Source organism: Zonotrichia albicollis, chromosome 6 (assembly GCF_047830755.1).
Source record: "Zonotrichia albicollis isolate bZonAlb1 chromosome 6, bZonAlb1.hap1, whole genome shotgun sequence".
Classification (NCBI taxonomy): Eukaryota; Metazoa; Chordata; class Aves; order Passeriformes; family Passerellidae; genus Zonotrichia; species Zonotrichia albicollis.
This window is the reverse complement of record NC_133824.1, coordinates 55,601,711-55,628,418: the sequence shown is the minus strand read 5'-3', so window position 1 is coordinate 55,628,418 and position 26,708 is coordinate 55,601,711. Positions and strand designations below refer to the sequence as shown.

The 26,708-nt window shown below is 37.8% G+C and overlaps 1 protein-coding gene across 1 annotated transcript in view; it reads right to left on the bottom strand.

Moving 5' to 3' along the window:
* Positions 1-5,327: 5,327 nt before the first annotated feature.
* The window catches only part of LUZP2 (leucine zipper protein 2), a 70,043-nt gene continuing 48,662 nt past the window's right edge, over positions 5,328-26,708 (bottom strand). The window contains exons 7-12 of the mRNA XM_026796458.2: positions 25,662-25,724; positions 21,168-21,242; positions 19,940-20,107; positions 9,360-9,452; positions 6,498-6,575; positions 5,328-5,961 (exon numbers count right to left, since the gene is read on the bottom strand). Coding sequence (XP_026652259.2) covers positions 5,857-5,961; positions 6,498-6,575; positions 9,360-9,452; positions 19,940-20,107; positions 21,168-21,242; positions 25,662-25,724 — 582 coding nt within the window. The 3' untranslated portion in view covers positions 5,328-5,856. The remainder of the gene's footprint in view (positions 5,962-6,497; positions 6,576-9,359; positions 9,453-19,939; positions 20,108-21,167; positions 21,243-25,661; positions 25,725-26,708) is intronic.

The following is a 26,708-nucleotide window of genomic DNA, read 5'->3' as shown; positions in this document are numbered from 1 at the left end:
CAGCCCTGGGACATCACAGCCCCAGGATATCACAGCCCCGGGATATCACAGCCCGGGGACATCACAGCCTTGGGACATCACAGCCCGGGGACATCACAGCCCGGGGACATCACAGCCCGGGGACATCACAGCTCTGGACATCACAGCCCGGGGACATCACAGCCCGGGGACATCGCAGCCCGGGGACATCACAGCCCTGGGACATCACAGCCCTGGGACATCACAGCCCCGCCTCAGTGGAGCGCTCAGCCCCTCTGTGCCCTCAGAGCCCAGCCCACCCCCAGGAGCAGCAGAACCGGCTCGTGGCTGGAGATGGACGTGACCAGAGAAAGCTGCTGGCTGGGAGAACGGGAGCTCAGCCTGTGGCAAGGCATCGTTCCCTGGAGCCATGGGTGCACCTGGAACAGCGCTGGTGCCAGCAGCGTCCAGCCCAGACTCCCAGGACGTTTGTTCCCAGCTGGAATCACCCACTACTGTGTGCCTGAGAAGAGAGATCCTCCAGAGACAAAGGGAGTTGACGTTCTTCTGTCTCTGGGGAGCTCTCCTGAACTGGCTGTGGAGGGCAGAAGAGTTTCCTGTTAGCAACTCACTGACTTCTGCTGTGCCTCTGCTATAAATAAATCTGGATTTGCAAGGAACACTCGTACTTCCACTGCCCTGGCTTGGACTAGGATTCAGTTTCTTTCTTCCCAGTAGCCAGCACGGGCTGGGTTTGGTCTGGGAGCCATCCTGCACCATTCAGAATTTTAGGAGGCAGAAAGCCACTGAGGGTCACAGCTCCTGGGGGGGGCGCAAGTCCCTGGACACGAACGCTGGCCCTTTTCCATGGGAAACAAGACTCACCCCCAGTTTCTTGATGTCAGTTTGCAGGAGGCATTTGGCACTCCCAGGGCTGCCTGAGTTGTACATGGTGGCAGGTTCAGTCGGGGAGAAATCCTGCGCCGTTGGGAATTTCAGGAGGTTACAGCCTACTCAGGGCCACATGCTCCTGGACATGAACACCAATGTCATCTTTAATTGCTTTAATATTTTAAATCCTGACTTAATTTTGACAAGATTTTAATCTTGCTGAAATTCCCTCAAGAAGACTTGTATGTGTGTAGTGCAGTTTACAGGAATGCTGCCACAGCCATTTGTTTTGTGTGTTAGAAAGAATATGGTAGTATACAGGGTAGGAGAGGAAAGCTCAAAACCCTGGCAGCATGCCATTGTTGATATTCTTTGATGTATGTTAAACCCAAAAACTGTTTTGTCCTTGTCACTGTTTGTGGCCAGATTAAAATTACAGGGCTGGGCTCAGAGAGAGAGAAAAAAATAGAAGAGTGCACACAGCTGAAAGTAAAAAGCACAGCAACAATGTGCATTGTGCAGTTTAAGACTGTAGGGGGAAAAGTGATGCCCAGCACTCTTTTTTGTTGTAGGACTTTTTTAATGGTGGCAGCAGTTACTGAACTGAGAAGGAATTTGCATAAACTCTTCACTGTCCATTTGAAATGCTTATTTCACACAATATTCAAGGGGCAACATGAATTCCTCTCCAGTTGTATGTAATATCAACTTATTTCACTTTTGAAGACACTAGCTACAAAATTTAAAATATCACACAAAAGCCTTGTACACAAAATGGGCAAGAGGAGAAAGCTGTTGCTGGCTTCACCTTTCCCTCCCTCCCCTTGAACTGCACCACACGCAGTGGTGTTATGTGCTTTTCTTCTCAGCAGCATATTCCATCTTGTAGAAATGATATTTAAAATTTAAACCATCCAGCAAGTGCTCCCAAAAACAAGATCCTGGAACAAACTGACATTTGTAGGCATCTCCTTCCTTTCCCAGTCCCTAAAGTGCTCACATAACACGGCATTATTCACTTTCAGGTTTATATACACCCACATTCCTTCTCTCTCACCAGTGCAGGATCTGAAAAGGAACCACCCACCCCCTTTACTGATCCCACACTAAGGGTGCCAGGACTTGTTGGCTTTTACCTTCCCGATGCCACTGTCCTGGAGTGGCTGATCACAGAGTGAGCTGAGCTGCAGCCCACGAGGGGGAGCTTCTCACCTCCTGAGACCTGCAGGAGGGTTTATTGATTAATATTGTTCAGTTTTTGTGCTGGTGAATGCTTTGCCTGTTAAATAAACAGATTTTTTTTCCACTTTTCTCCAAGGAAATCTTTTCCCAAATCAGCTGGGGGAGGAGCCACTTGGATTTGCTTTCTAGAGGGACCCCAATTCAGAAGTTTCCTCCAAAATGTGCCCCAAACCAGGACAGCTGCCTTTCAATAGCTCCGCTAGATGGCAGGCTGCACTTACCAAAGAAGTAAATGTAACATGGTATTTTTAAACCACAAAATATGCAGATCCAACGTGGAAAAAGTCTCATCACTGCTCTCAATGTTCGAGGACGGAAAGATTTCACTGATATTACTTTTATTTTCAAACATGTATTCGAACATGAAGTGGCACACACCTTTACTTCTGTCCTTCTCTCTCTTGTGTGAGAGCAATCCTTGAATATATAGTCGTAAGCCAAAACCTAATTTTCGGCAGGCCTTTCAAAAATTCAGGAAGTTTTTTTCCGTGGGAAGGAAAGCATGCAATGCCAGTGTTTCAGGTGGAGGTTACAGGCTGCCCAGGGAGCTGATATCAGGAGACTTTCTGTCCTACCACCTTTCATGTGGGGCCTATTTCTTTGTGAGATCTTTACTGCTAGCAGTATCTAAATGCTGGTGGTGAGCTCTTGCCGGGAAGGGAAGGGAAGGGAAGGGAAGGGAAGGGAAGGGAAGGGAAGGGAAGGGAAGGGAAGGGAAGGGAAGGGAAGGGAAGGGAAGGGAAGGGAAGGGAAGGGAAGGGAAGGGAAGGGAAGGGAAGGGAAGGGAAGGGAAGGGAAGGGAAGGGAAGGGAAGGGAAGGGAAGGGAAGGGAAGGGAAGGGAAGGGAAGGGAAGGGAAGGGAAGGGAAGGGAAGGGAAGGGAAGGGAAGGGAAGGGAAGGGAAGGGAAGGGAAGGGAAGGGAAGGGAAGGGAGGAAGGAAGTGGCGGAGAGGAGAGGAGAGGAGAGGAGAGGAGAGGAGAGGAGAGGAGAGGAGAGGAGAGGAGAGGAGAGGAGAGGAGAGGAGAGGAGAGGAGAGGAGAGGAGAGGAGAGGAGAGGAGAGGAGAGGAGAGGAGAGGAGAGGAGAGGAGAGGAGAGGAGAGGAGAGGAGAGGAGAGGAGAGGAGAGGAGAGGAGAGGAGAGGAGAGGAAGGAAAGCACTTCTCTTCAGTGTTTCTGGTGCAGTCTCCAGAAACTTTCTTTCTCTCCCAGTCAGAGAAAGGCAAAACAGGGCAAGGTCAGGGTAGGCAAGGCGATGAGAGTCATGGAAGAAAGCAAGGCAAGGCAAAGACAGGAAAAAAGAGGTAGGAAAGCCAAGGTGAAGAGTGACTGACTATGGCAAAGCAAGAAAATGGAGTGGTGGGAAGGGCAAGGGACGGACATGGAGGTGTAAGTAAGGGAAGGCAAGGTTCAGATGGGAAAGGCAAGGCAAAGGAAGGGCAGAAAATGCTGAGCAAGGCAGGGACAAAAGTTGCAAGCAAGTCAAGGCAGGAGATGGGCATGGAAGGCAATGAAGTGCAAGGGAGAGGTAAGAGGCCAAGGCAGTTCTAGGGTTGGCTTTGTCAGGAAAGGAAAGGTAATAAAAGCTGACAGGGAAAACACCAGAAAATTCTGTCAAAGGAGGAAAAGGGGTGTTCCTCTGGGAGGGTGACATGGCTGACAGGCAGGCTGAGGTGCCTTCAAATCAACACACGCAGCATGGGCAACAAACAGGAGGAGCTGGAAGCCACTGTGCTGCAAGAAAGTTATCACCTTGCTGCATTGCTGGAACTTGGTGGGATGGAGCCCATGACTGGAGTGTCAGCACTGACAGCCACAGCCTGCTCAGAGATAAGGGGAGGAAGGAGAGGTGGAGGATTGCACTCTACATCCAACGTGGATTCCACGTGAGGAGCTGTCCTTGAGGAACAGCCATGAGCAAGGCAAGGGCCTGCAGGTAACAATCAGTGCCCAAGGCAGCAAAGGAACCTGTGGTTGGTATCTACTGCAGGCTGCCTGATGAAGGGGAGCCCACTGACAAAGGCTTCTTTCTAAAGCCACAGTGAGCACTGTGCTCACAGGCTTCTGTCCTGCTGGAGGGCTGCAGCCACTGTGCAGTGGAGATCCTTTCTTGACAGATGACTGGAACAGAGTTTCAGTGACCTTTGCAGTTAAGGTGTGTCATATGCAGAGAAATGTTGCTTTTGGCATCACTAGAAATTAATGCCAGCTGTAGATATGAGAAGCTCACAAGTCTCTTGCTCACTGAATATTCTGAAAGACAGCAGACTGTCTTCAGCAAGATTTAGGATGAGATGCAAAGAGCCACATCTCTTTTCTGGTTAATTTTGTGGCCACGATTTCACTTCTTTTGACTCTTTAACATGGATATTCTTAAACCCTACTTTGTCATCCTTTGGTCAGCTCATGAGGTTTTTTTCTTTTTAAAATTGTATTTTCTCAAGGGAGAGAAAATTGCAACTATTTACCTTTGAGTAGAGGAGCATACACAGAGTGCCAGGGTGAAAGATTATTCATACCAGCAAGGAAAAGGCAGACTGTTGCAGGAGAGGTAAAATCTAAAATGCTAAAACTGAAGACACAGCACCACTAAGTCAAATAAAAGATTTGTCTATTTGCTTTTAAACTGATACAAAGCAAGAAAAAGTAAATTATTATAACTACTTTAAATCTAGTAAAACAATGTGCTGAGCTGTGCATTAAGACAAAGGTGGAAGTTTATAAGTTACAAATGCTTAAAACACTTCTTGCTAGGGATAGCATGGCATTGCATCAGGCAGTTTACTAGTCCAACTGTTCTTGAAAGATCTGCATCTCAAAAAGATGAATTCTTAAATTTGACCTATAACGACATACACACAAACAAGCAAAACATTGTCTCCTCTCCTCCCTTTCTCTCTGCTTTCTTGCCATGGAGTGTGTGACTAAGGAGAAGCTGACAGAATCCATGAGCGACAGAGCTCACTCCCATCAATCCTCCCTGATGGAGTCACCAAACTGTAGAGGAAAAAACAGGACTTTACCCTTTAAAGTACATTTTATCCTGTTGAGAACAGCACAAATCTAGGGGATGAAACCGACTTCCCACGGCTGCCATCCAAGCTAGGAAACTGTAACTCACTACTACCTGCACATTTTTTGCCTTGAATCCCCAAAGTAATGATGCTCTCTATCTCCATCCCTTAAACTCAATTCTGTCAGCTTTTCAGTGCTCAGAAATGGACTAGTCAAGATAGCAGTGAGGAAAAAAAGAACAAAATAAACATATTTTATTGTGTAAGTAAGTAGATTTGAGATGGAAATACTAAAAGGTAAGTATATATGGAGCCCCACGCACACAGTTCTCTTTTTACAGTTGCACTTAAGGACTGTACTTCAATTATGGTTACACAGCTATCTTACCCCCACACACACTGACTGCCCCTTAATATCAGAACCTAATCTGCCACAAAAGTACATGGAATAAAACCATCTGAGAAATACACTTGAGAATGACTGTTGTTTACAAAGAAGGTAATTTATAGTATACAATTACTGATAAAGTAGAACAAGAATTCAAAAACCGGACTGCATTACAAAGCATTTCTTCCAACATCCATTTTGGATTATTGCTGTAAGGTACTAATTGGTCTGTTCTAGACTAATTTACAGACATTCATAAAATAGTGAAAGATCCATGCTTTAGAAACCTGGGACATTTCATGCCTTTGTGCTAACAGAACATGAGGATGGAAGTGACTGGCAGTTTTCAATGTAGATTAGTAGCAGTTAGAGGTTTTTTTCTGGTTTACTAACTGATTTTTCGTATTTTTTCTCCTTTTTTTCAGGTGATTTTTTATCTTCAGGTGTAGGCCATGGAGGGCTGTGAAACTTCTGTAGAGGTAAAAAACATGGTGTATAGAATACATATATGCATAAGCAGAAATAAAAAAATGTATGTTAAAATTCCATGGCAATGGAATCGTCCCTAGAAAAGGGTTCTGATCTCTATTAAAGAAAGCATAATTAACAACATTCACAGTGCAAAACCATACAAGTATACTGCATACAGCTTCATATCACTGCATATTATATATATATACCAATTATATATGGATTTAATATTTAATTATTTTGGAAATCTCTCCTACTCCTGCTTCCAGGGCTATAGACATCACACTATCAAATTAAGGCATTTGACTACTAATTCATTTGACTACCAGCTCTTAAAATATTTAATAGTTTGCAAATTGTTACCAGCCAGAAGACATTTGGAACAGATGAACTGCAATCAGATGCAGGGAAAGTCTGAACTAAGTAGCCTTCTCTTTTGAGGCAGAACTTGGTGAAGAATGTGTGAGTACACTTCAAGCACCTGCATTTCACAAGAGCTTTTAGTAAAACCCCACAATTGCCCTGAAAGGGAATACCTGGAAGCTTGTCCCTGTTTCTGCTGCCTTCAAACGAGATGTTGAATCATCACGATTCCCCAAACAAGTCTTGGCAACCTGTCAACAGAAATGGCAGAGATAACTACTTCGTATTTTTTTCCAAAAACATTCAGTTTTCTGAAAAAAAACCCCAAAATCACCGGGTCTTCCTGTAAGCCTAGCTGATGCAACGGAACAAAGTTTTCACATTATCCCTGTCATAGCCTTCAACAATATTGCTGAAGTCTTGTGACAGCCAGTTTAACAGCCTGAAACTAGAACATCCAGCTTCTTTACTTCATGCTTAAATCTCACCCCCAATAGTGCAGTTTACTTCTACAAGTGGTCCGAGGGAACAGAAAATTAACTACAAGTGTGTTTTATGGGTGAGGAAATAGTAACAAGCAGTAGAAAATCAGCATTACAGTTAGAACTTCTCTATTACTATTCTCTTGTCTAAACTCTAGATCTTGAAGGTATAATAATCCCTGAACAGAAATATAAAGTCACTGAATGGGGAAATTAGATGAGTCTCAAGGTGAAAAATCTTGGTGCTTTAATTGCTGTCATTTTATTCAAGGAATAATGTTATATTCTTAGCCAATATGCTTTTTAATATCTGGGAAAACAGAGTTGCACAGCATAAATAAAATCAATTGCAAAGTAGATTTTTGAACCAGGGAGATCTCCAGATATGAAACCAGAGATTTACTCAACACTGAAAATCCTACTGTCCCTTCAGGAGTAGGATTAAGGATGTCATAAGAAAAGGAGCTGAAACATGAAATACAGTCAAATATTCGTAATACTTGGTCATTACTCTAAAAGGAGTTCACATTGGAATTTCTCTACTTTTTTTGTTATTAAAAGTGATACATTTAAATGGAGTGATGATACATTTAAATGGACTGAAAATGACAGGATTTTTATAAAGTTTTAAGTCATCAAGACTCTTTCCAATGTAACAGTGGGGGGGTTTAGTAATGTTTAAGCTAAGTAATGTCAGCCTCTGAGATGATGAAGATGATTTTGATGTGGGGAACTCTTTTTCATATTTTCCCACTCTAGACAGCAGCAAATAAAATTTGGATTCATACAGGGAATAATCAAGGCGGTATTGATTAAAATAAAGTATATTGATAAAGCACCTACTCCTTTTATGACAAAAAAAATCAAACAAAACATAGGGTTTATGTCTTAGACAAAGACTAAAAAGTCAGATGACAGAGTAGCAATTTTTAGTAGACTTTTAATACTTTAAAACTAAAAGTGTGGTCCTGCCAAAAATTCCATTTAAATTATTTACTCTTAATCTAGATTCAAAAAAGATATTTCAAGCTGAATCATCTTCAGAAAAAAATGAGGATTTAGGTGACTTCTAGTTGTGCAGCTTGAGGACAGAAGATACTATGGGTCAAACAATCAATAGTGTTGCAAAATGTGTAATGAAGAGCATGTATATAAACAGGCATATATATAAACACACACACACCCCCATGCGTGCATCTATGTGCTTTTATGTGTATATACAAATGCATATATAAACACATCAATACCCAAATAAACACAACACATATATCTTTGTGTCCCTCAGCTAAAGATCAGCCTCTGCTAAAAGTATTCTACATTTCATCAAGCCTTACACAACTTTTCCAAGGAATAACTAACCTCTAGTCATAATCTAAACAGAGTTCACTCCAATTTCATAATTTTACACGCTTTTCTTCCCCTCCTTCAAATTTTATTAACAACTGAAGTTTCCTTTACCTTTAGATATTAAGAAATGTGCAGCAGCAAAGTAAGCACTCTTATGGTTATGCAATTTCTCCTTGTTCTGTGGAGGATGTGGCAGAAGGGAGGTAACTTATAACTGAACAAACTTTTAACACCTTTGTGATAAATGGATACTGTATAATTAGAAAAAATATATATTGTATACCAAATTATGTAAGATTTTTTTTCCAGAATTTTCTTCACACTGTCATGATCACCTAACAGCAAATTACTGAGTTACCTCCACAGGATTTTGTTTTATCTCAAGATCTAACAATATATATTGAATTATATATATATATATATATATATATTTCACCTGCAAATTAGTCAGAGTATCACTATACTTTCTGAACTATTGAGCAGAAAATCCTCAACAGTCAGAGCAGACTCTCACAACAAAATTTGTCTCGCTCATTTTTTCTGGCTTTTTTTCCCTGTTCTATTTGTGTCTTTATAATTACAGCCCCAATCCATGCATTTGAGATTTCTGTGAAGAGCTCATCCCATGCTGTTTGACTGAGTGTATTGTCTCAGTGAAAGCAGCAGATTTGGTTTTCTGTCAGAACTATCACAAGAAAAACACAGCTTACAGCTTTTCTAGACTGGCAGTGAACGGTATCACAGCCTTTCAATGATTATGCTGTCATGTCTTACATCTCCCCACAGGATTTGCTTTGTTAAACAAAGCATCTGTGAAATCTGTGCCTGATTATTAGAAATAAATAAATTAGTATTAAATATAATTATATGTAAACAAGGGTTTTGCATCGCACTGTAATGCAGGCAACACTTCAGCCAGGAACAAATAAATTTTTGAAATGGTGAAACATCAAATGACACCACTTTCCATCACTGCTCTTCCTGCAACAGCTCCACCAGTTCTATTGGGCAGTTTTGAACAGAAACCTTGATAATATATACACACAGACTGACAGCAAAGCGCATTTACTCCTCAGCACTTATAATTTATAAATTAATATATCTGCCATCCTGAGCAGGAAAAGTCCCACTGACAGTCACCTACAGCATTCATGCTTTCATCCAACCATAAGATTAGGGCTTATTTTTGAGGTGAGATAATCTTACATCTTGAGAATCGCACTCCTGGGTGCTTTGATTTTCTTCCTTTTTTGAGGCCACATGAAAATTCTCTTTCTCTGCTGAGACATTTTGCCAGACCTGAAAAATATAAAATAATAATTTAAAAAATTATTATAATTGTGATAAAATTTCAAATAAGCTAGATCTGTAAATTCAGGATAACAATGAAAAACCAAGAGGTCCATCAAATTTAAGAATCCTATGGCAAAATATAGAAATAATTTCATCTCCGAACAGACAAGTCTTCTTTCAGGCCTTGAACATGAAAAACGAATGAATAAATGTTTGGCTTCCTGAGACTTTACACATCTAGAATAAAATAAAAAATGGGAATAAATAAAAATCAAGATGGCAAGTAAACTGTGGTTTACATTCTGCGTAGGAACAGAAAAACTTTAGAAATACACTGTAATAAAATTTAAGAAATGAATAAATATCCAACTGCAAAACACAGGTTGCACATCATTTGTACAATACAAACTGTATAGCAGCAGGATAAACCTAGACAACCTGGACTTTCATTTGTATTATGTTTGCATCATAAGCTATGATATCTATCCCATTAGTATTTTACATTTCTCTAGACCTCCTTCCATTTGGGAAAAAAAAAGAGTTGAGAAAAAAAAAATAAACCAAGCACCAAAACTTCTTCAATAAACAATAAATACATTTTAATCTCTAAATGATGTATCTGGACACAGGCTAGATCCAAGATTAGCATGGTGACACAGTACACTAAATATACTGCAAATATTAGGCACAGTATAATTGTCTGCAGCTGAAGAGTCACCTTGGCCAAGTTAAATTGCTCCTGGTATTTATGTAACGCTTTTACTGCCTTTCAACAGGATTTTATGCAAGTCAATACCTATTTTAAAAAGCTAGGTGATGTGCTTCTGCTATTTTTGCCTCTAAATTCACACAGAAACAATTTTATGCAACTCTACAGAGGCTAGTTTAATCTTAAAAATCATGCATTTGTGACAATTTTTCACTTTTTCCTTCCACTTGATCTGCAGTGGGAGTTGGACTTTAAACTATTCTGTCTACCCTTGCGATTTTCTAGGGGATGTTCTGCCATAGCATGACAGAAATATGAAGGAAGATAAAGCATGAAAGCAAAAAAATCACACTTTTTTCCTCCCAAATGCCTCATGATTCAGAGATACAACTATTGCTATTGTGACAGTCCAAGCTATGGTGTTACATTCACAACTGGAAATGGTGGGGAATGTCTATTATCTCTCTCTCTATATATATATATACATATATACAATATGTTTATTTGAAAACACATTTTTCTGCTTTTCTCTGTTGCATTCAATGAGCAGCTAAGAAAATTCTGACCCAGGGAGGAGGCATCTCTAATCTAACATTCATTGCTTAAAACAGTTTCACAATATTGGTGTTAGTGAAATGACGGAATAACTTTCCTCTTATTAATTTTTCTTCCTGAAATTAATGGCCGTGTCCAAAAATTCATGACAGGTTTGTTGTTGGTAGAGGAACAGATTTTCTTCATGCTGTGTGAGAGTCATTGCTGTTTGCTGTACAAAAATCTATATACAAGCAGTGTAAAACAGATTGTTGTGAAATTTCAGTGCTATTTCAAAGCCAGACTATTTGATCAGAAAGACAATAATACAGAAATCAGCACAGATATATAAAGAGAGTAAGAATCCTAAAAACATACAGGTAACCATTGGTATTTTTCATTCTAGTTGCACTTAACTGGTCACAGATCTGGGTAACAATGAATAATAATAAAAAACACCTTTCATTTAGACCAGGAGTAAAGATCTTGTAATTAAAAATGCAGAATAAGCATCCTATTTGAAGCCAGAACAATTTTAGTTTCACCTGGTGACTGAACTTTCAGTTACAGACATTCCATCATGGCAAAATGTATGCCAAAGAGCTGAATAAGAAATTTTGTATTTTCAAGAAGAAACAGAATGTATATGTTTAAACACATGTAGACTTCACATCAGGAGCTAAAATATAGGAGACGTGACACATAAAAATTCTAATAAATGAACACATAATGAACTAAATGTAGCTTCACTGTAAAAAGAAGTAAAGAAACTGAAGGTATTTAGTCAAAAATCTTTTAAGTACTTCACAGATGTTTAGGGATGGCTGTAGAAGTTTTAGATCCTATTATAAAACCTCAAAATCTACATTTGTATTCCCATAAATACAATTTTTTTTAACCCATTCTACAAAATACATGTAATGGCATAGTACTCCTAGGACCCCTTAAGTAATTAGTGAAATATTAAGCAAGTAGCTGTCATTATAAAATCTTAAATGAATGAGGAAAATGAAATAAAAATGTAGGATGACTATAATCAGAAGACCTTAAGTTTTAATATCTCTAGCTTTCAAACCTTTCCCTTGCTCTTGATTCTGTGCTTAATGATTCCTCTGGTAAACATGAAAAATGAAAGGCAGTCTAAACTCAGATTTCATTAAGATAGTGACAATTTTCATTATAAACAGGAGACACAGTGTTTGCTAGCGTGTTTATGTCAACACTGTTTCTTTAATCACATTTTTCCTAGTAACTTTGGCTGTGTTTTTTGGCTTGACACTTGATGTGTCCTTTTTCTTCAATGTTTTTGGCTGTTGCCTGGATTACATGCCAGTGTGTAATTTGCCAGGGCTGCACTGAATTCAGTGGTGATATATTGGCTTGACAGGGAAAGACATTTCTATGCAGGCTGTAAAAAATAAAAACTGCATCATTCCATGTGTTTGGAAAGAGCTTGACTCACCTGTTTAAATAACAGATAGTAATGGGGTGGACAGCAAAATCAGGTGGCACTAGGAGTAGTCAGCAATGATGATACAGTAGCAGATGATAAATTATTCCCTAAGGAAATGTACTGTCCTGTAAAATTTTATCTGTTCAGCTCTTTGATATCTAAAAACCAAAATATGCTTACGGTTAATAGAGAATAAGGGATGGTTAGAATTCTGTCTAGCTGACTGGATTTCAGAGTTACCTAGTCATTTTTTTTCCATAATGAATGTCCATGTACTAACAGGCAAAATCCAGACTTCTGTTACACTGGGTATCAGCATGGAAAATAGGAAAGCTCTGAGTTACACGTTTATAGCTCCTTTTTTGCTGAATTTCTGCTACTGAGGTTGTGAAAGCATTATCTAGGAGTTTTCATACAACTGGTAAAATGGTAGAATAAACTTTCAAGGTGCATACATCAAAAATTGTATAGATAATTTTTGTGGCAAATATTATGCTGAGTGAGACAAGATGTCCACAGGGGTTTCTTCTGTCCTTAATGTGGATGATGACATTAAAAATCCAGAGCATAAAACAACTATCAGTGATTCCAAATTATGGCATCAGAGAGTGAAGGTAGAAAGCAAACCTTTTTTTTTAGTGGCTTGCCTATGAACACTTATGTCGAATGCCAGAATAAAGTTAGCTCACTTTATATGGATCATTTCACTTCAGATTTCTTCTAATAATCATTTGCTTAGCAGTAACTCTAGATGTCTTTTTAAAATTTATTGTAGCTAAAACACAAAGAAAAGGAAGGTTTGAAAACATACCATTTTGTTGAATACTCATGCATATAATAAATATTATTACTAGATAAAAAAACTTGTTACTAAGTTTTTATAAGTCAATTACTCAGATTCTATTTAATCCTGTAATTTCACATTCCCTTATTAATAGCTACATTTTTAGATCATTTTTAGTTTTAGAGTGGGCAAGTTCAAACACCTAGTACTTTGCAGATGCAAAGCTCAAGGATTGCTAAATATATGGGTATATGCCCTTGCAAATATATGTATATATAAAGTACATGTATAAATACACATACTGCTTCATTTTTCCACCACTCCTGAACTGTTAAAAGAGGCATGTAGGGAAAGGAACTTTCTTTTCTATAACTATTAAGATACTTGGCATCTTCAGCTGCGTGTGGGAGGTTGATGTTATAATACTTCAGAAACTGAAACCACCAAATAAACACATTCACTCAACAACACTCTTCATTTCCTACAGCCATCATAAGGGAAAAATCAATTATCCACGGGATAATGAACACTGTGTAACATTACTGAAAAAGGATTTAATAAATAATTTATAAATTACCTCCAAATATGTAATGATTAAATATTTAATACTAATTATATTACTCCACTGCTTCAAAAACTCAATTTTAGCACCATCCAAATGACTTTCAAGGATTTGAACTAAAATGCACTTAATGTTAGAAGTTTTTTGTTGCAAATGAATGTCTGCTTTTCTGTTATATGAGGGCACATTCCTTCACACTAAATGACATTTAATTTATTATTTTTTATTTTGTATTTTATCTATTATTGTTAGCATAAAATAATAAATGTAGAAAAAGGGGGAGATTTACCATGTTGGAAGATGATGGGATTCCAGGTGTAAGGCAGTAAGTAGTATTTTACATTGCTCAGGGCTAAATTGAACTTAAATGTCTTTGATTTAATCACTAGTTCATTCCTCAATTCTTATGCTTTATGATTCAATGCAATACTTCTAATCAACTTACTCGAAAATTCCTAATAATGGCCAAAATGCTCAAGGAATATTTTCTTTATGAATATTTTCCAAACCACATCTTTGCTCAAGTCAAAGAAAAGGATCTTAACTGCTTTAACATAAAGCAATTTTAACTTTCTCCAGTGTTTCCCACTTGGCTGCCTATACACATATCTAGGCAAACTTTGTAAGATTAATAATATATATTTTATAAAGGATACATGCATTAATAATTTTCAAATAAATCTTCAGTATATCTGTGGTTAGCAAAATTCCCTTGGAGTACTTTCAAAATTACATTTTATTTTGTAAACCACTTAAAATGATCTGTTAGCTCCTCTGCACATTTTCTGTGTTCATTTACGCAGAATATCCATAGAAAAAATTGCTAATATTAAAAACAAAAAAAGGAAATGGGGTTACTAATGTGCAACTGCAAAGACACAAATTCAGAATACTGTCATTGCTCACATGCACATATTTTTTAACAGAACATGTAACAAACACATCACCTAGGAAAGTCACAAGATGAAAAATAAATTACTATTTTTCTGCTAAACGCAACTTCAACTAAAATTAGAAATAGTGCACATTTTATCCATCATCTCCGCTGTCACCCGGCAAAAGAAAGAAAAAAAAAAAGAGAAACTTCAAAAAAAATCACTTGATGTGAGTAGGTGAGGAAAGATCTGTCTGAAATAATAACATCTGAAAAGTAATTAAGGGCTCTTTTCTGTTTCTGACAGAGAAAAAGCTTGTCCAGAAATGTGCTGAGCATCACAGCAAGCTGGAGGCTGCTCTACTCTGGGGGCCTGGCTTTAGACTGAAGCAAAATGAGGTGAAGTGGATGGATGTATGCTAAAAATGCTAATCCACAGCTCCATGTGAGACCATTCACCACGCCTAACAATCTAGAGTTTGATGTTATTTAAAACATTTCTTAAGAAATTTAAATTCTGTATACACGTATACCTTTTCAACCACTGTCAAGCAGCAATCCACATTATTTTGAGACATGTGTAACAGATTCTGGGAGACTTTATTGAAGCATCTAAGAGGTAAAGAGTTAATTAAAAAAGGGTATTTGGAGTGAGAATATAGAATAATTTTCATTCACAGGCAAACAGATCTGCAGTTAACAGCCACAAAACGTGCAGCAATAAACAATTAACAGTTACCTCTTTAACCCATTAGCACATTGCTAATTTCAGAGTTGCGCCCTGGGGTGATGGGCTACACTTACACTCTGCAACAAAGAGGTGTGAGGTCAAATAGTCAAAGAAATTAAGATAAAGATCATGCCACTAAAACTTGAAGGAAATTGTGTGTATGTGTGTGTTGGGGTGGGCTTTTACAGACTAAATAAGAGATACCAGGTACTTGTTTCCATTTCCCTTGATTGTATTCAGTTGAAGAAAAAAAAAAGCCCTCTAAAGCTAATTTACTATCAATATAATGTACTAATAATGAAGACTTCTGTAGAGTCAGTAATAAACCCAAAGAGCTTTAGGTTTCAATTTCATGGTCTCTGATGTTAAACATTTTTCCAGCATGTATTAAAATTTTATTAAAAATTAGGAACAGAAGAAAAAGGGCTGTAGGAAAAGTTCTGTGGAATGAGGCAACAGCAAAAACATAATCTAATGTAAATTTCAGAAATAAAAGATATGAGCAGGAGTTGCCATAACCTTGTGAACCACCATTAACATTAATACAGGATTATGGCTGCCATCCAGATGATCATAATGAGAATAAAACTCTATTAGCCCAAAGGCAGCTATGAAAACCAGAATAGGAGAGACTTACACGAATAAATAAGTCACGCTAGGCATGTGTTTACAATTAAATTAACTTCTATCCATTTAAAAACAAAATTCTTTCTCCATTAGCCTCACAGACACACCCAGTACCTGACACTTCTGAGGTATCACAGGAGACATGTATTCCTTTGTCTTGGGAATTAACTCCTAAAACAACTGATGGCATCATTTTTCAATGCCGTTTTATTCTTCTAATGTATATGCATTAGGAAAGAAAAAATTCTATGATTGCATGTCATTACTGCACAGTATAGAATGTGTCTGACTCTACATTGAGTAATTGCCTTCTTGTTCTTTTTAATTACAGATTTTTAATCCCCTGGTTAAACACAATGATCCACAGGTCACTGAAACTGCGGGTTTTGGTGGCATCATTAACTGTGGCAGAAGTAAAGCTGGAGGCCACAGAAATTGGTAAGTTCTGAGGAACCAGCAGCTGACTCCTCAGACCTAAATGGAGCACAAATCCACACACTGCCCTCAACGCTCCTGCTGGCCACAGACACAAACACAGGAAAACTGAGTAGCAAAGGACCTCTAGGATCAAGTCAAACCACCACCTAATACAGCAAGCTCCACCACCAAACCATATCTAGGTGTTTCTTATATTATATATCTAATGTAAAACCACATATATAATATTTTGTGCCAGTTAGATTTTCCTTCTGATAAAGTTGTGAGGTCACATGTTATTTTTACCCCCAACTGTGAGCATACAGCTATTTTCAAATAATAACCCGAATTACAGAATTACCTAGGTTGGAAAAGACCTTTGAGATCATCAAGCCCCATTGCATTCAGCCTGTATTTTCTCCATGGATAAAAGGAATCTGATGGGCCATCACAGGTTGTCTTTCAACCTATGCTATGTACAATATGGGAATGGGTGCTGTTGTTTGCTGTTTGAAATTCAAGTGCATTTTCACTCTTAGAACAGTGCAGCTCACAAACTACACAAAGCCTGCAGTGTATTTTGGGTGTTTATAAACAAGAAATTAATTTGGGGAGTACATGGAACAATGTTTTTGCTTTAGGAAAAGATAAAAACACAGAAAGATAAAACTCTCACGGTTAAGGATAAATGATCTGCCTTCTGGTTATGCTTGATTTTAGTTGTGTCACTGAGCTTGTATGCACAGAGCCCTAAATCCATTTGTCACTGTGTACTTTTGGCACCAGTGCTGTGTTATGACAGGTACACGACAGGCAAAATGGCTTTGAATTGAAATATTAGTGCCAGTTAACATGGTAAATTCTGTGTTTTATATTCTTATTCTGCAAATATTAATTTATTGAAGACAGGTCAAAAAGCAGACCTCAGACTTATACTGCTTTTGATCACTTTAAGATTACTTTTCCTTGATGTAAAGGTAATAATTTCTCATTACTACACAATTTTCCAGATTAATGGACTATCTAGAACAACAACTTTATTTTGCACTGATCCAGGCACTTAATAATGCCCTGCTTTGCACATGTTTTATAAACCTAATTTATTCTTTTTCATATCATATTCTCTAGAAAAAACAAAATGCCCAAGTACTTTCTTTTCAAGAAATGTGGCAACTTTCTTTCCTAGTAATCCTTTCTACACCAGGTTCTTATGCTTAATATCTGTAACAAACTCTCAGGTGTCACAATTACCAATGATGAATACAAATATACAACCTACTTACTTGGAACTTTTTTTGGTTTTTTTTTTTTTTTTAATGAGGAAGCAACCCCATCCCAGGGATAATTGCCCCCACATGGTACAGCTATCATACACTGTATGATTTATCCTTCCATGGGTTTAAAGTAAGTTTGCCATTTTAGAAAGTAATTTTTAGGCTGGAAGACAACAATTTTAAGATATTTACCAGACAAATTATCATTTGTTGCCTGAAGGTGAAAGTGCTGCTTATCAGACATGACAAGATGTGTAAGTGCTGATCATCTTAAATTCCCACTTTGTATGTATGAAAACACATTTAATTAATCACACACATTTATATTCCCCCCCCAAATACTAGCCTGCTGTATCAAAATATTTATGCAAATCTAATAACAATGAAAAAGAGAGCAATGCATCTTTATTTAAGAGTTAATTTGCGTTTGTCAAAGGGAAAAAAAAGCCAAGGAGAAGATATATCAGAAAGGGTGTCATAATAAAAAACCACCTATACAGCTCAACTGCAGACGGTGACTGACTATGATTCTTTAACAACTTCTTTCATAGTAGCAGATTTCATTAGTTTTATAATCACAGATAATACACAGATCTTTAACAACGAGGTGTCAATGTTTGCAGACCATTATTCTTTCAGCCATTTTCATGGCACATGCCAAGTGCAGAGAAACATGAGAATTGCCCATCAGCAGGCAGATTAATTTATCCAAGCACTTCTGGATACAGAGGACTAGAGGGTGGTTTCTCAAAGGCTACAGCACAGAAGTAGTGACACATTTTTCCAAGTACATTAAACACAAAATATATTATGATAATTGAAAAAAAGAAAAAAAAAAGAAGGAAGAATTTGTCTCTATAGGACACAAAACAACACGACACGGACTCACTGCTCTTTCCAAGGTAAAAAGGGACTTTTCATTTTCTGATTCCAACACTTATAGATTTCCAAAAGTGGATTGGAGGGTGACAGTGCCACCTCTCCAATGACACTGGACAAACCAACAGTCCATTAAATTTCTCCTCCTCCATAAAAGAATGCAGAGCAATGAGTTATTTACATAAAGTGCATGAGAAAGTTTGTTACAAGAATGCAAACATCAGAAGGCTTAGAAAATCTAAAAAAATCAGGGCGACAGGAGTTCTCTGTATTTCAGTCAAATGTCAAAAATCTAATTCTAATCTTTATTCTGTATTCTCATGTCCCTATGTGTAACACCAAGGAGACCCCAAATTCTCCAAAGGCTCTGACCCTAGACCAAATTCTCTAGCTGGCCCTCATCCTTCAGCACTTCCCTCATGACAGAGGCATGAACACTTCCAGCCTGAAATAAAGGACAGGAACAGCAAGACACCAATTCTACAGCCACATTAATGAGGAACAACAGGCTCCTGAGATCCCAGAGTGCTGCTCAGCTTGCACCACCACAAAAGAAAAGTCTGCCATCCCGCAGAACACAGACCCAGGGAGCTTAATCTAAATGGATTCTATCATACCCATGTGCTGCTAATAATTCATACAGTGCTTTTTTTCCACAGGTAATAATTTTTGGGAATGATGATTTCTTCCTGCAAACCAGTTATTAATAAACCAGCAATCATAATTTTAAGAGCAGTGATGTGATATCCAGTTTTATAATCATATTCTGCTTTCTGAAATTGTACTTTAATTACACATAGATTACTAATTTTGGCTTCAGCCTATGCACTAACAGTAAATACCATCAGATGCCATACATAAGTTGCAAATGGCACTGAGATAGCAATTCCTATTTTTATTTCAGTTTTGTAATGAAAGGAGGACATTGAAGTGTCCTTCAGTCATTCTTCTGTAAAAATCCCTTTTCACTGAAATTACACATTCTTCTAGATCTATCTATTCAATCAGTTGAATTCAGGAGCAAAATGCAACACTGGAGATGAAAATTACTAGGACAGTTGTTAATCAGTGTGAATCCTGACTGTATTATACTGTTTGAATTTATTGACTAAAACCAGTTTTCATCTTTTTCTTTCCTCATGCTTTCTCTGAAACTGCCCTTTTCATCTTGCAAGACTGGAATATTCCCTATTGTCAAGTTCATTGATCCATTTTGGCAATTTTGATTTGGGTGTTCCAGATTATTTTATGGTTTTGGATAAAATATTTTTTTCCACTGAAAGAAGCCATGATAAGCAATCCCATATTACTGCTTAGTGCTGTATTACCACAAACTCACTTTCAGGGCTGACGGTAAAGGATGCTATGAATCAGCACCCTCATTTATTTTAAATGCAAATCCATCTTCAGTGTAGATTTGTCATAATAGACATTATCTGTTTACCAAGTGACAGAATTTTGTTACTCAGTAAAATGTATCTGCTTCCCAACTACAGAACCAATTTATTGACATCAGAAACAGTCCTGGAACGGTCCTCGAAATTTCGCTGTAAATGAATCTGAAACCCTCCTTGGTTTCAGTTTGATGGTCCTAGAGGACAAACTTTCCAAGATGTTCAAATAAAACCCCAGCCAAGAGTGAGATCATACCTTGGTGGCTGTGACCCGAGAGGGGGCTTTGGAGCCCTTAGTGCTGGAGGAAGCCGCCAGCCTCCCAGCTGGCTTGGGGGGGATCAGGCTCATGGAGGGAGGCTGCTGGCGCACGACAGAGGACAGGCAGAGCTGCACAGTCTCCTTCAGGGCTTTCAGCTGGGACTCCTGGGCAAAACAGGAAACCATCACTGCTCTAGGATGTGCTGGGATGAACACAACCGCTTACTTTTTCTCCATCTCTATTAAACCAAACACTCACGAGTGGCTGCTGCTTTTTCTTACTGATGGGATGAACAGCCGAGACGGGACAAGGGGAGGAATTAAGACTGTCCAAAGCAGGATTTTTATGTGATTAGGTTAAATCAGACACATTTGACTCAGGGACCCTTTAATTTCTAACTGGCAGAAGATGCTAGCATACTTCTTTTCAATGTAACATGTCTTTAATTCTAACTTTTCAAGTCAGTGACTGCACAGGCAGCATAAATCCCCATTTGTTATGGATAAATGGGCAGAGGTAGCAGACTGCCTAATTTTGCATGATGATATGGACTCAGTCAATCCAGTCTGATCTGCCCTTAGTGCTTCCTGCAGATTGCACCCATCTGAAATCACTCTCCTCTCATCCAGAAAATTCTCTGGATAATTTCTTATCCTCTCATTCCTTAATCCTGCCATCCAGTGCACACTCTTCCTTGGCCACAGCCATTCCAATTTTGCCAATCCAAAGGTAAAAGAAGAACAAGTAAATTTGTTTCCATCCTGTGAATAGCATAATTCAATATTACTTTGCTGATAGGAGATCTATAAATGAACATCATGAAAGCACAGGTGAAGGAAACACTATTGGAACCAGGGATGTAATTTGACAAAGTTCTCTATAATCTTGCACTGATTATAGGTAAATAAACCTATGACAGACACTAAGTCCATTGTCAGCACAAACTATAGTTCAATAAATATCTAAATCTACTAAAAATCAGTGCAAAATATTTTTGCACCACATTTTTTTTTCTAATTTGACCATCCTCTTCTTAAATAACTTTGCAGATGTACTTCACTTCATGCATCATAATTAGTTCCACTGATTTCAGTAGCATCACTCTCAGGTACAATCAGTATGCATCCAAACAATTGCATGGCTTTCATTTGTTTTTGTCAAATTACACCAAAACATCCCCAGATGACATAGGTAAACACTCTTACATTACATGACATTTCTTACTTTGTCAAGGGCTGCGTTTTCCAATTTGTCTTTTGCAACTGATAGCTTTTGCTCCAGATCTGTTAGCTGTTGTGCCTGTGGGAGTCAAGAAAAAGAAACTGATGCAATCTCCAATGCATTTTTTCATGTGAGAGAGCAAAGAACAGAAATTTTACAAGTAATATATGTGGGTTGGGTCAGATTTGCTTTTCCTGAGGGGGAAAAAAGAAATTATGGTCAAATGTGCTCCACTGATGTGAATGCAAGTTTATAATAACTCAATGTCAATAGCAAAATTAATTCCACACTATGAAATATTTAATATTATGCTGTAATATCCTTCTGGAAAGGTATTAAAATGTCTCTTAATAATTTTGTTCATTTGTCTGACTTCTGAGTGCAATTTGAACATCATTTTGTAGTTTTTAACTTTGAGATGCCAACATGAAGCTACTTGGGCATAAACAGACAAATTAGAAAACACCCAAACATTCTTGCATGCAGACACCTTATGAAATTATACTACCTACTAGTACACAGGGAGGTAACTCCAGATTTTTTTTTTCTCCGTGTCTTTTCCTGGAAATGTAAAAGGAAAACCCACAAGAATAGCTGACTGTGCAGCTACATAGCAGGAAAGCATTTTGGGAGATTTGTGTTTGAAGTCAGGATCAGGCTAGCAGCCTCCATATAATGTATGTGTCATACATGGAGTGCAGGGGTTCAGAAGATGCTTTTAAATGTTCAATAAATAAAGACAAATATTTTCTCTCTCTTTCCTTATGAGGTGTGTAAACCCAGCCTGCTCACTTGAAGGAAATACATTCTCTGCAAGAATTTTCTGTTTCAGGGAAGCAGATTCCTGCAGTTCTCAGCCTTGTTATAACACATTACTATGCAACCAAAAGGACTAAGGATTCTTTTCCTGTTGTACCTGCAAAAAACCCAGCCTAGTCATTGTTTTCCCTGTTTGAAAAGGGAGCCATAGAGAAGGACAATGGAGTAGCCATTTATCTTTTCTCTCTGAAATTCTGATTAGGTGAGTGTACATTTAGTACATGCAGAATAATTGGATAAAATTCCCATTTCAGTTTGCAAAATTACTAAGATCTAAGAAATTGCTAGAATTCAGTTGTTTCTTGGATTTTTTCCTAAACATGGGATACAATATCACTCACAATAAACATGGCCACAGACAATGTCTGAAAGACTGAACACTGACTGATTTCACTGACTGAAAAGATTTGTGGTTTATGGTGAAAAGTTACTCATCCAAAGAACAGGTTTCAAATACATTAATGAATGTTTTCCGAATGCTTCATTTACCAAGACTTAATCTCATTTTTTATATAACTGTCCTATGTTGATGGACTAAAATCTTCTGTAACATTCATGTATGTTTATTTCATTTCACAGAACACTGAGCAAAAGGCTCAGTGACATCAGTCCAACTGATACCAGGTAAGAGTAACATTCTGGCATTAAAATTCTGCTTTGATGAACCATTCAAAGTAGTGACAGTTATTTACATGTCAGTACCAAATCTGCGGAATAATCTGATTTTTTTTTCCTGAAAGCTATTTTCTCTCAAGGCTAAATTCCTATTTCAACAGTTCCACTGCTGCTGTAATTCAGGATTTTGTTAGGGAGCCTAAATGAACTACCATGGAACAAAGATTAAATACATTGGTAGGCCAGGTGCTGTTAATTGCTACTCACATTTGAACTGTTTCTTGTTTTTCTAGAACTGCCTATCAAGATACTTTGTCTTAGAACTTGAACAAAAGGGAAAAGAGAAGAAGTGGTAGATCAAATACGTCTGAATCTGTAGCAGAAGCCTTAGAAAAAAGCAAAGATATTCTCAAACCACACCACTGAAGCATGGTCACCTTTCACATTTACAAGAGGAATTTCAGTAATACAAGGTACTTGTACAAACCGACATTGGAAATCATTGTTGGATTTATTTTTATTCATATCTTATTACCATCATATATACACGTTTGGATTTCATGGACAAAAACACAAACTATTTTTAATTCTTTCCTATTTTAGCAAAACATGAGACTTCTTCCAGGAAAATATAGCCTAAAAATGGGAAGACAGTTAATGAAGGAGAAGTAATTTTAGAAAGAAGTGGTCTGTAATGCCTCAAATAAATTCAGACCTCAATCTAGAAGAGCACTTAAACTTAGAAGTACTTCACTGAATCAGGGGTTTAGGATGATAATTTAAATTATTGCAACTCAGTAGTGTCATTCAGAACTAGTAAGTATCCACTTACAGAGGCAGTGATAAAATTAGGAACATTCAGTGGCAATTTATTAATAAATTTTTGGTTTTCTCATTATAAAACAAAGCAAATTTCAACTTGGGTCAATTCTTTAAGGATAACATGCTGCATGCTTTAAGGGACTAAAATGTGAAAAAGAGATAGAAACTCAAATTATATTCTCTGTAGAGATACTGACAAGCTCTATAACCTTGGGTGCATGATTTAATTTTTGTGATGCTCATTACTTATCTGTTCCATGGCTTTATATCACATACAGAGAGTTTAAAAATATAAACATACACACATATATGCTCCCTAATTAATCAGGTGGATTTTAAAACACTTTGAAAACATAAGAAGTGTAAGTAAGATTTGATAAAGAAGATATCATCTACCAATTCACTGCAATGTTAAGGAGAAAACTGCCTTCTTCCCATTCCTTTTCCTCTCCCATTTAATCCCCAGAGATCTAGCTCAGACCAGAGCCACTGACAGTAGCAGGTACCAGAATTTGAGAAACAGCTTCTTGATGTCTATTATGTAAAATAAAAATCAAACAATCCCTCCCTATTAATTTCACATATATCTTCAGAATGGACTCCTTCAGAGAAAGCATTCTTTTGAGGGACATGAACTGCAGCTTTCCCTCACGCCCTTTAGAAATCGAACAGCCTGCAGATTACATCCTTCTGCTCCAAGCACCCTGCAATGCTCAGATCTCTGTGGAGAGCAGACTTCCCTGAAATCCTCAGTAAGCCACACAGAAAATAAAGTTGAGTGGCATGGGAAGGGAGTGGAAGGGGAAGAGGTAAAAGTCCAGCAATGTGAAAGAAGCCAGCAGCCAGGATTTCATCCCAAACATTCGTGCTGTGCCGACAGGAGGACTATCCATCCCATTGATCAGAGAGAGGAACAGCTTCATAAAACAGCCACAATGCTAACATGAAACCTGTTATGTTCCCAGTATCAAAGCAATCAGAAATGAAACATCACCTGTTCTTGCCCCAGCCTAGCAGCCTCTCTCTGATCAGGCAGGGTCCTGGTTAAAATATGGGCTGTAATAGTGCTGAGCAATCCGAGCGCTTCAGCCAAAGAAAACAAACTTTCACAGCAAGGCAAGATTAGAATTTTCCATCTTTACCTCTGCTCAAGCTCTCCGTTATACTGAATTTGCAGAAAGATTTGTAACTTCTGTTAATGCTAGGTGGTGTTAAAATTTAAATGCCTAGATCTATAATATACCTGATCTTTGTCTCTAAATTTGTTTCCCTGGTTTTGGTCTTTTGGAGACCAGAAATAAATGTCCCTGAAGAACCTTGGAATAAACTTAAGTAAATATTAAGAAAAAACAAAAAAAAAAAGGCAAAAAAAAAAAGCACAGAAATCACACTGTCTTTTAAATGGCCTACATTACTCTATATTCACCTATTTACAGCACTGTATATACAACAGACACACACAGAGGGAGTTAAACACTTCCAGGAGAAAGAATTTGGAACTCATATTGACAAGAATGACTTTGTAAGTAATTCTAGGTGTAGTCCCCTTGAAGCTGACTGCTTCATCTCCATCTTTATGCTGGGAATATATAAAAGGACCATTAAGAGCCTTCAGCCGGGTGAGCTGCATCCCTCTCCTCTTCCTTTTAACAGGGATTAACTTCTCCCTGTGCTAACAAGGACTTGATGCCCCTCAGCAATGTCTTCATGTCTTGTCTTCCCCTCCTTCACTTTAAAATGTTTTATTCATTATTAAAATGTGCTAGCTAGAACAGACTATTCTTTCAGATTGTTTAAGCAACAGATTTTTCTTAAATCTTCAGACCTAAGGAACATTACATTGCTCAAGCTTATCATAAAAACAGAGATTTGCTTCAAATGTTAACAATACTTGACTTTGCCATGGAGGAGTGCTAATTAAAGGAAAAACAAGAAGCATCTGTAGAATATTTTTACATCATTCAGTTAAAAGATGAAAGACATGTTACAGAATGTATGGAATAGGGCAACAGGTTTTATTCACCACCAGTAACCTAGAATTTTGCTTTTTGTGAGCACAAACCCACAGATAAAAGTATATTTCTGAAAATGCATTATGGTATTAAGTCTGTCTTGGTGTTTTGAGCTCTTTTCAGAACAAGCTTAGAACTGCAATAATAAAGGCAGCTATCATATTCCTACTTCACTCCAATGCTATATTAACCCTAATACTTTAGCTAACTATAGTGAAATACAACTTACCTTAAAAATCAAATCCTTTTTCCCATAACGAAGCTCTTTCAGCTGGGCTTGAATCTTTTTTGACTGAAAGTGAGGATAATCAAATCAGGTTTTGTTTTTTGTTTTTTTTTTTTAATTTTAAATATTAAAAAAACATTTTAAATTGTGAGAACAGCAGAACCTAGATCAGATTTAAATAGCACTGTCCTCTGACCTGGACAATAAAATTAATTGAGCTATGGAATATATCCCACATCACCTAAAAACCAATGAGAAAATGTTCACCAATCTGAATTATTCTGAGAGCTGTGTTTGATAAATTATACAGTTTCTGTGATATACAAGATATCCAAACAGGCTGCAGAGGAATCTGAGAGTTACAATTAAGGTGTAACTCATTTGCTAAATACGAAGCCTGTGATGAAATTAAGAGTCATAAAAATACAAAATACATTCAGTGCAGGTCAAAAGCATGTGTATGACCTGCAACTCTCTGTGATAAAATTTGGTTATTTTGTGGATTTTCTGTGCTTCAACGGAGAGGGAGGATCTCTTAGTAGAGTCATTAAATTATCCTTAGGCTTCATTCTTAGATGCAAATATTAAAAGAGACACAATCACAGAAAAGATCTTCAAGTTAATTACCAAAGGTTCAAATATTCTGCAGCTAGGTGTGGTGGTTTGACCCTGTCTGGGTGCCAGGTGCCCACCAAAGCCACTCCATCACTTCCCTCCTCAACTGGCCAGGGAACAGAAAATATTTACTCATATTAATTTAGTCTTAATTTTCTTAATTTTTCTTAATTTTGCACATATAATTTCTTTTAAGGTCATTGCACCTTGCCAGAATGAAACAAAAAAAAAAAAGGGTATTTGTACACACTGCTGGTTTTTAAGCAGTAAAGAAGGGAAGAAAATAACATCTGTATTCCTACACTGTGACACGTTTGAGACCAACAATGGGAATAAAGGAAGACAAAGGATTTTGAAAGACTTAAAAAAATACTCTTAACCCTATTATTTCCTACCTTTGAGAATTTATCAGAAACTTGACCTCCTAAGTACTGT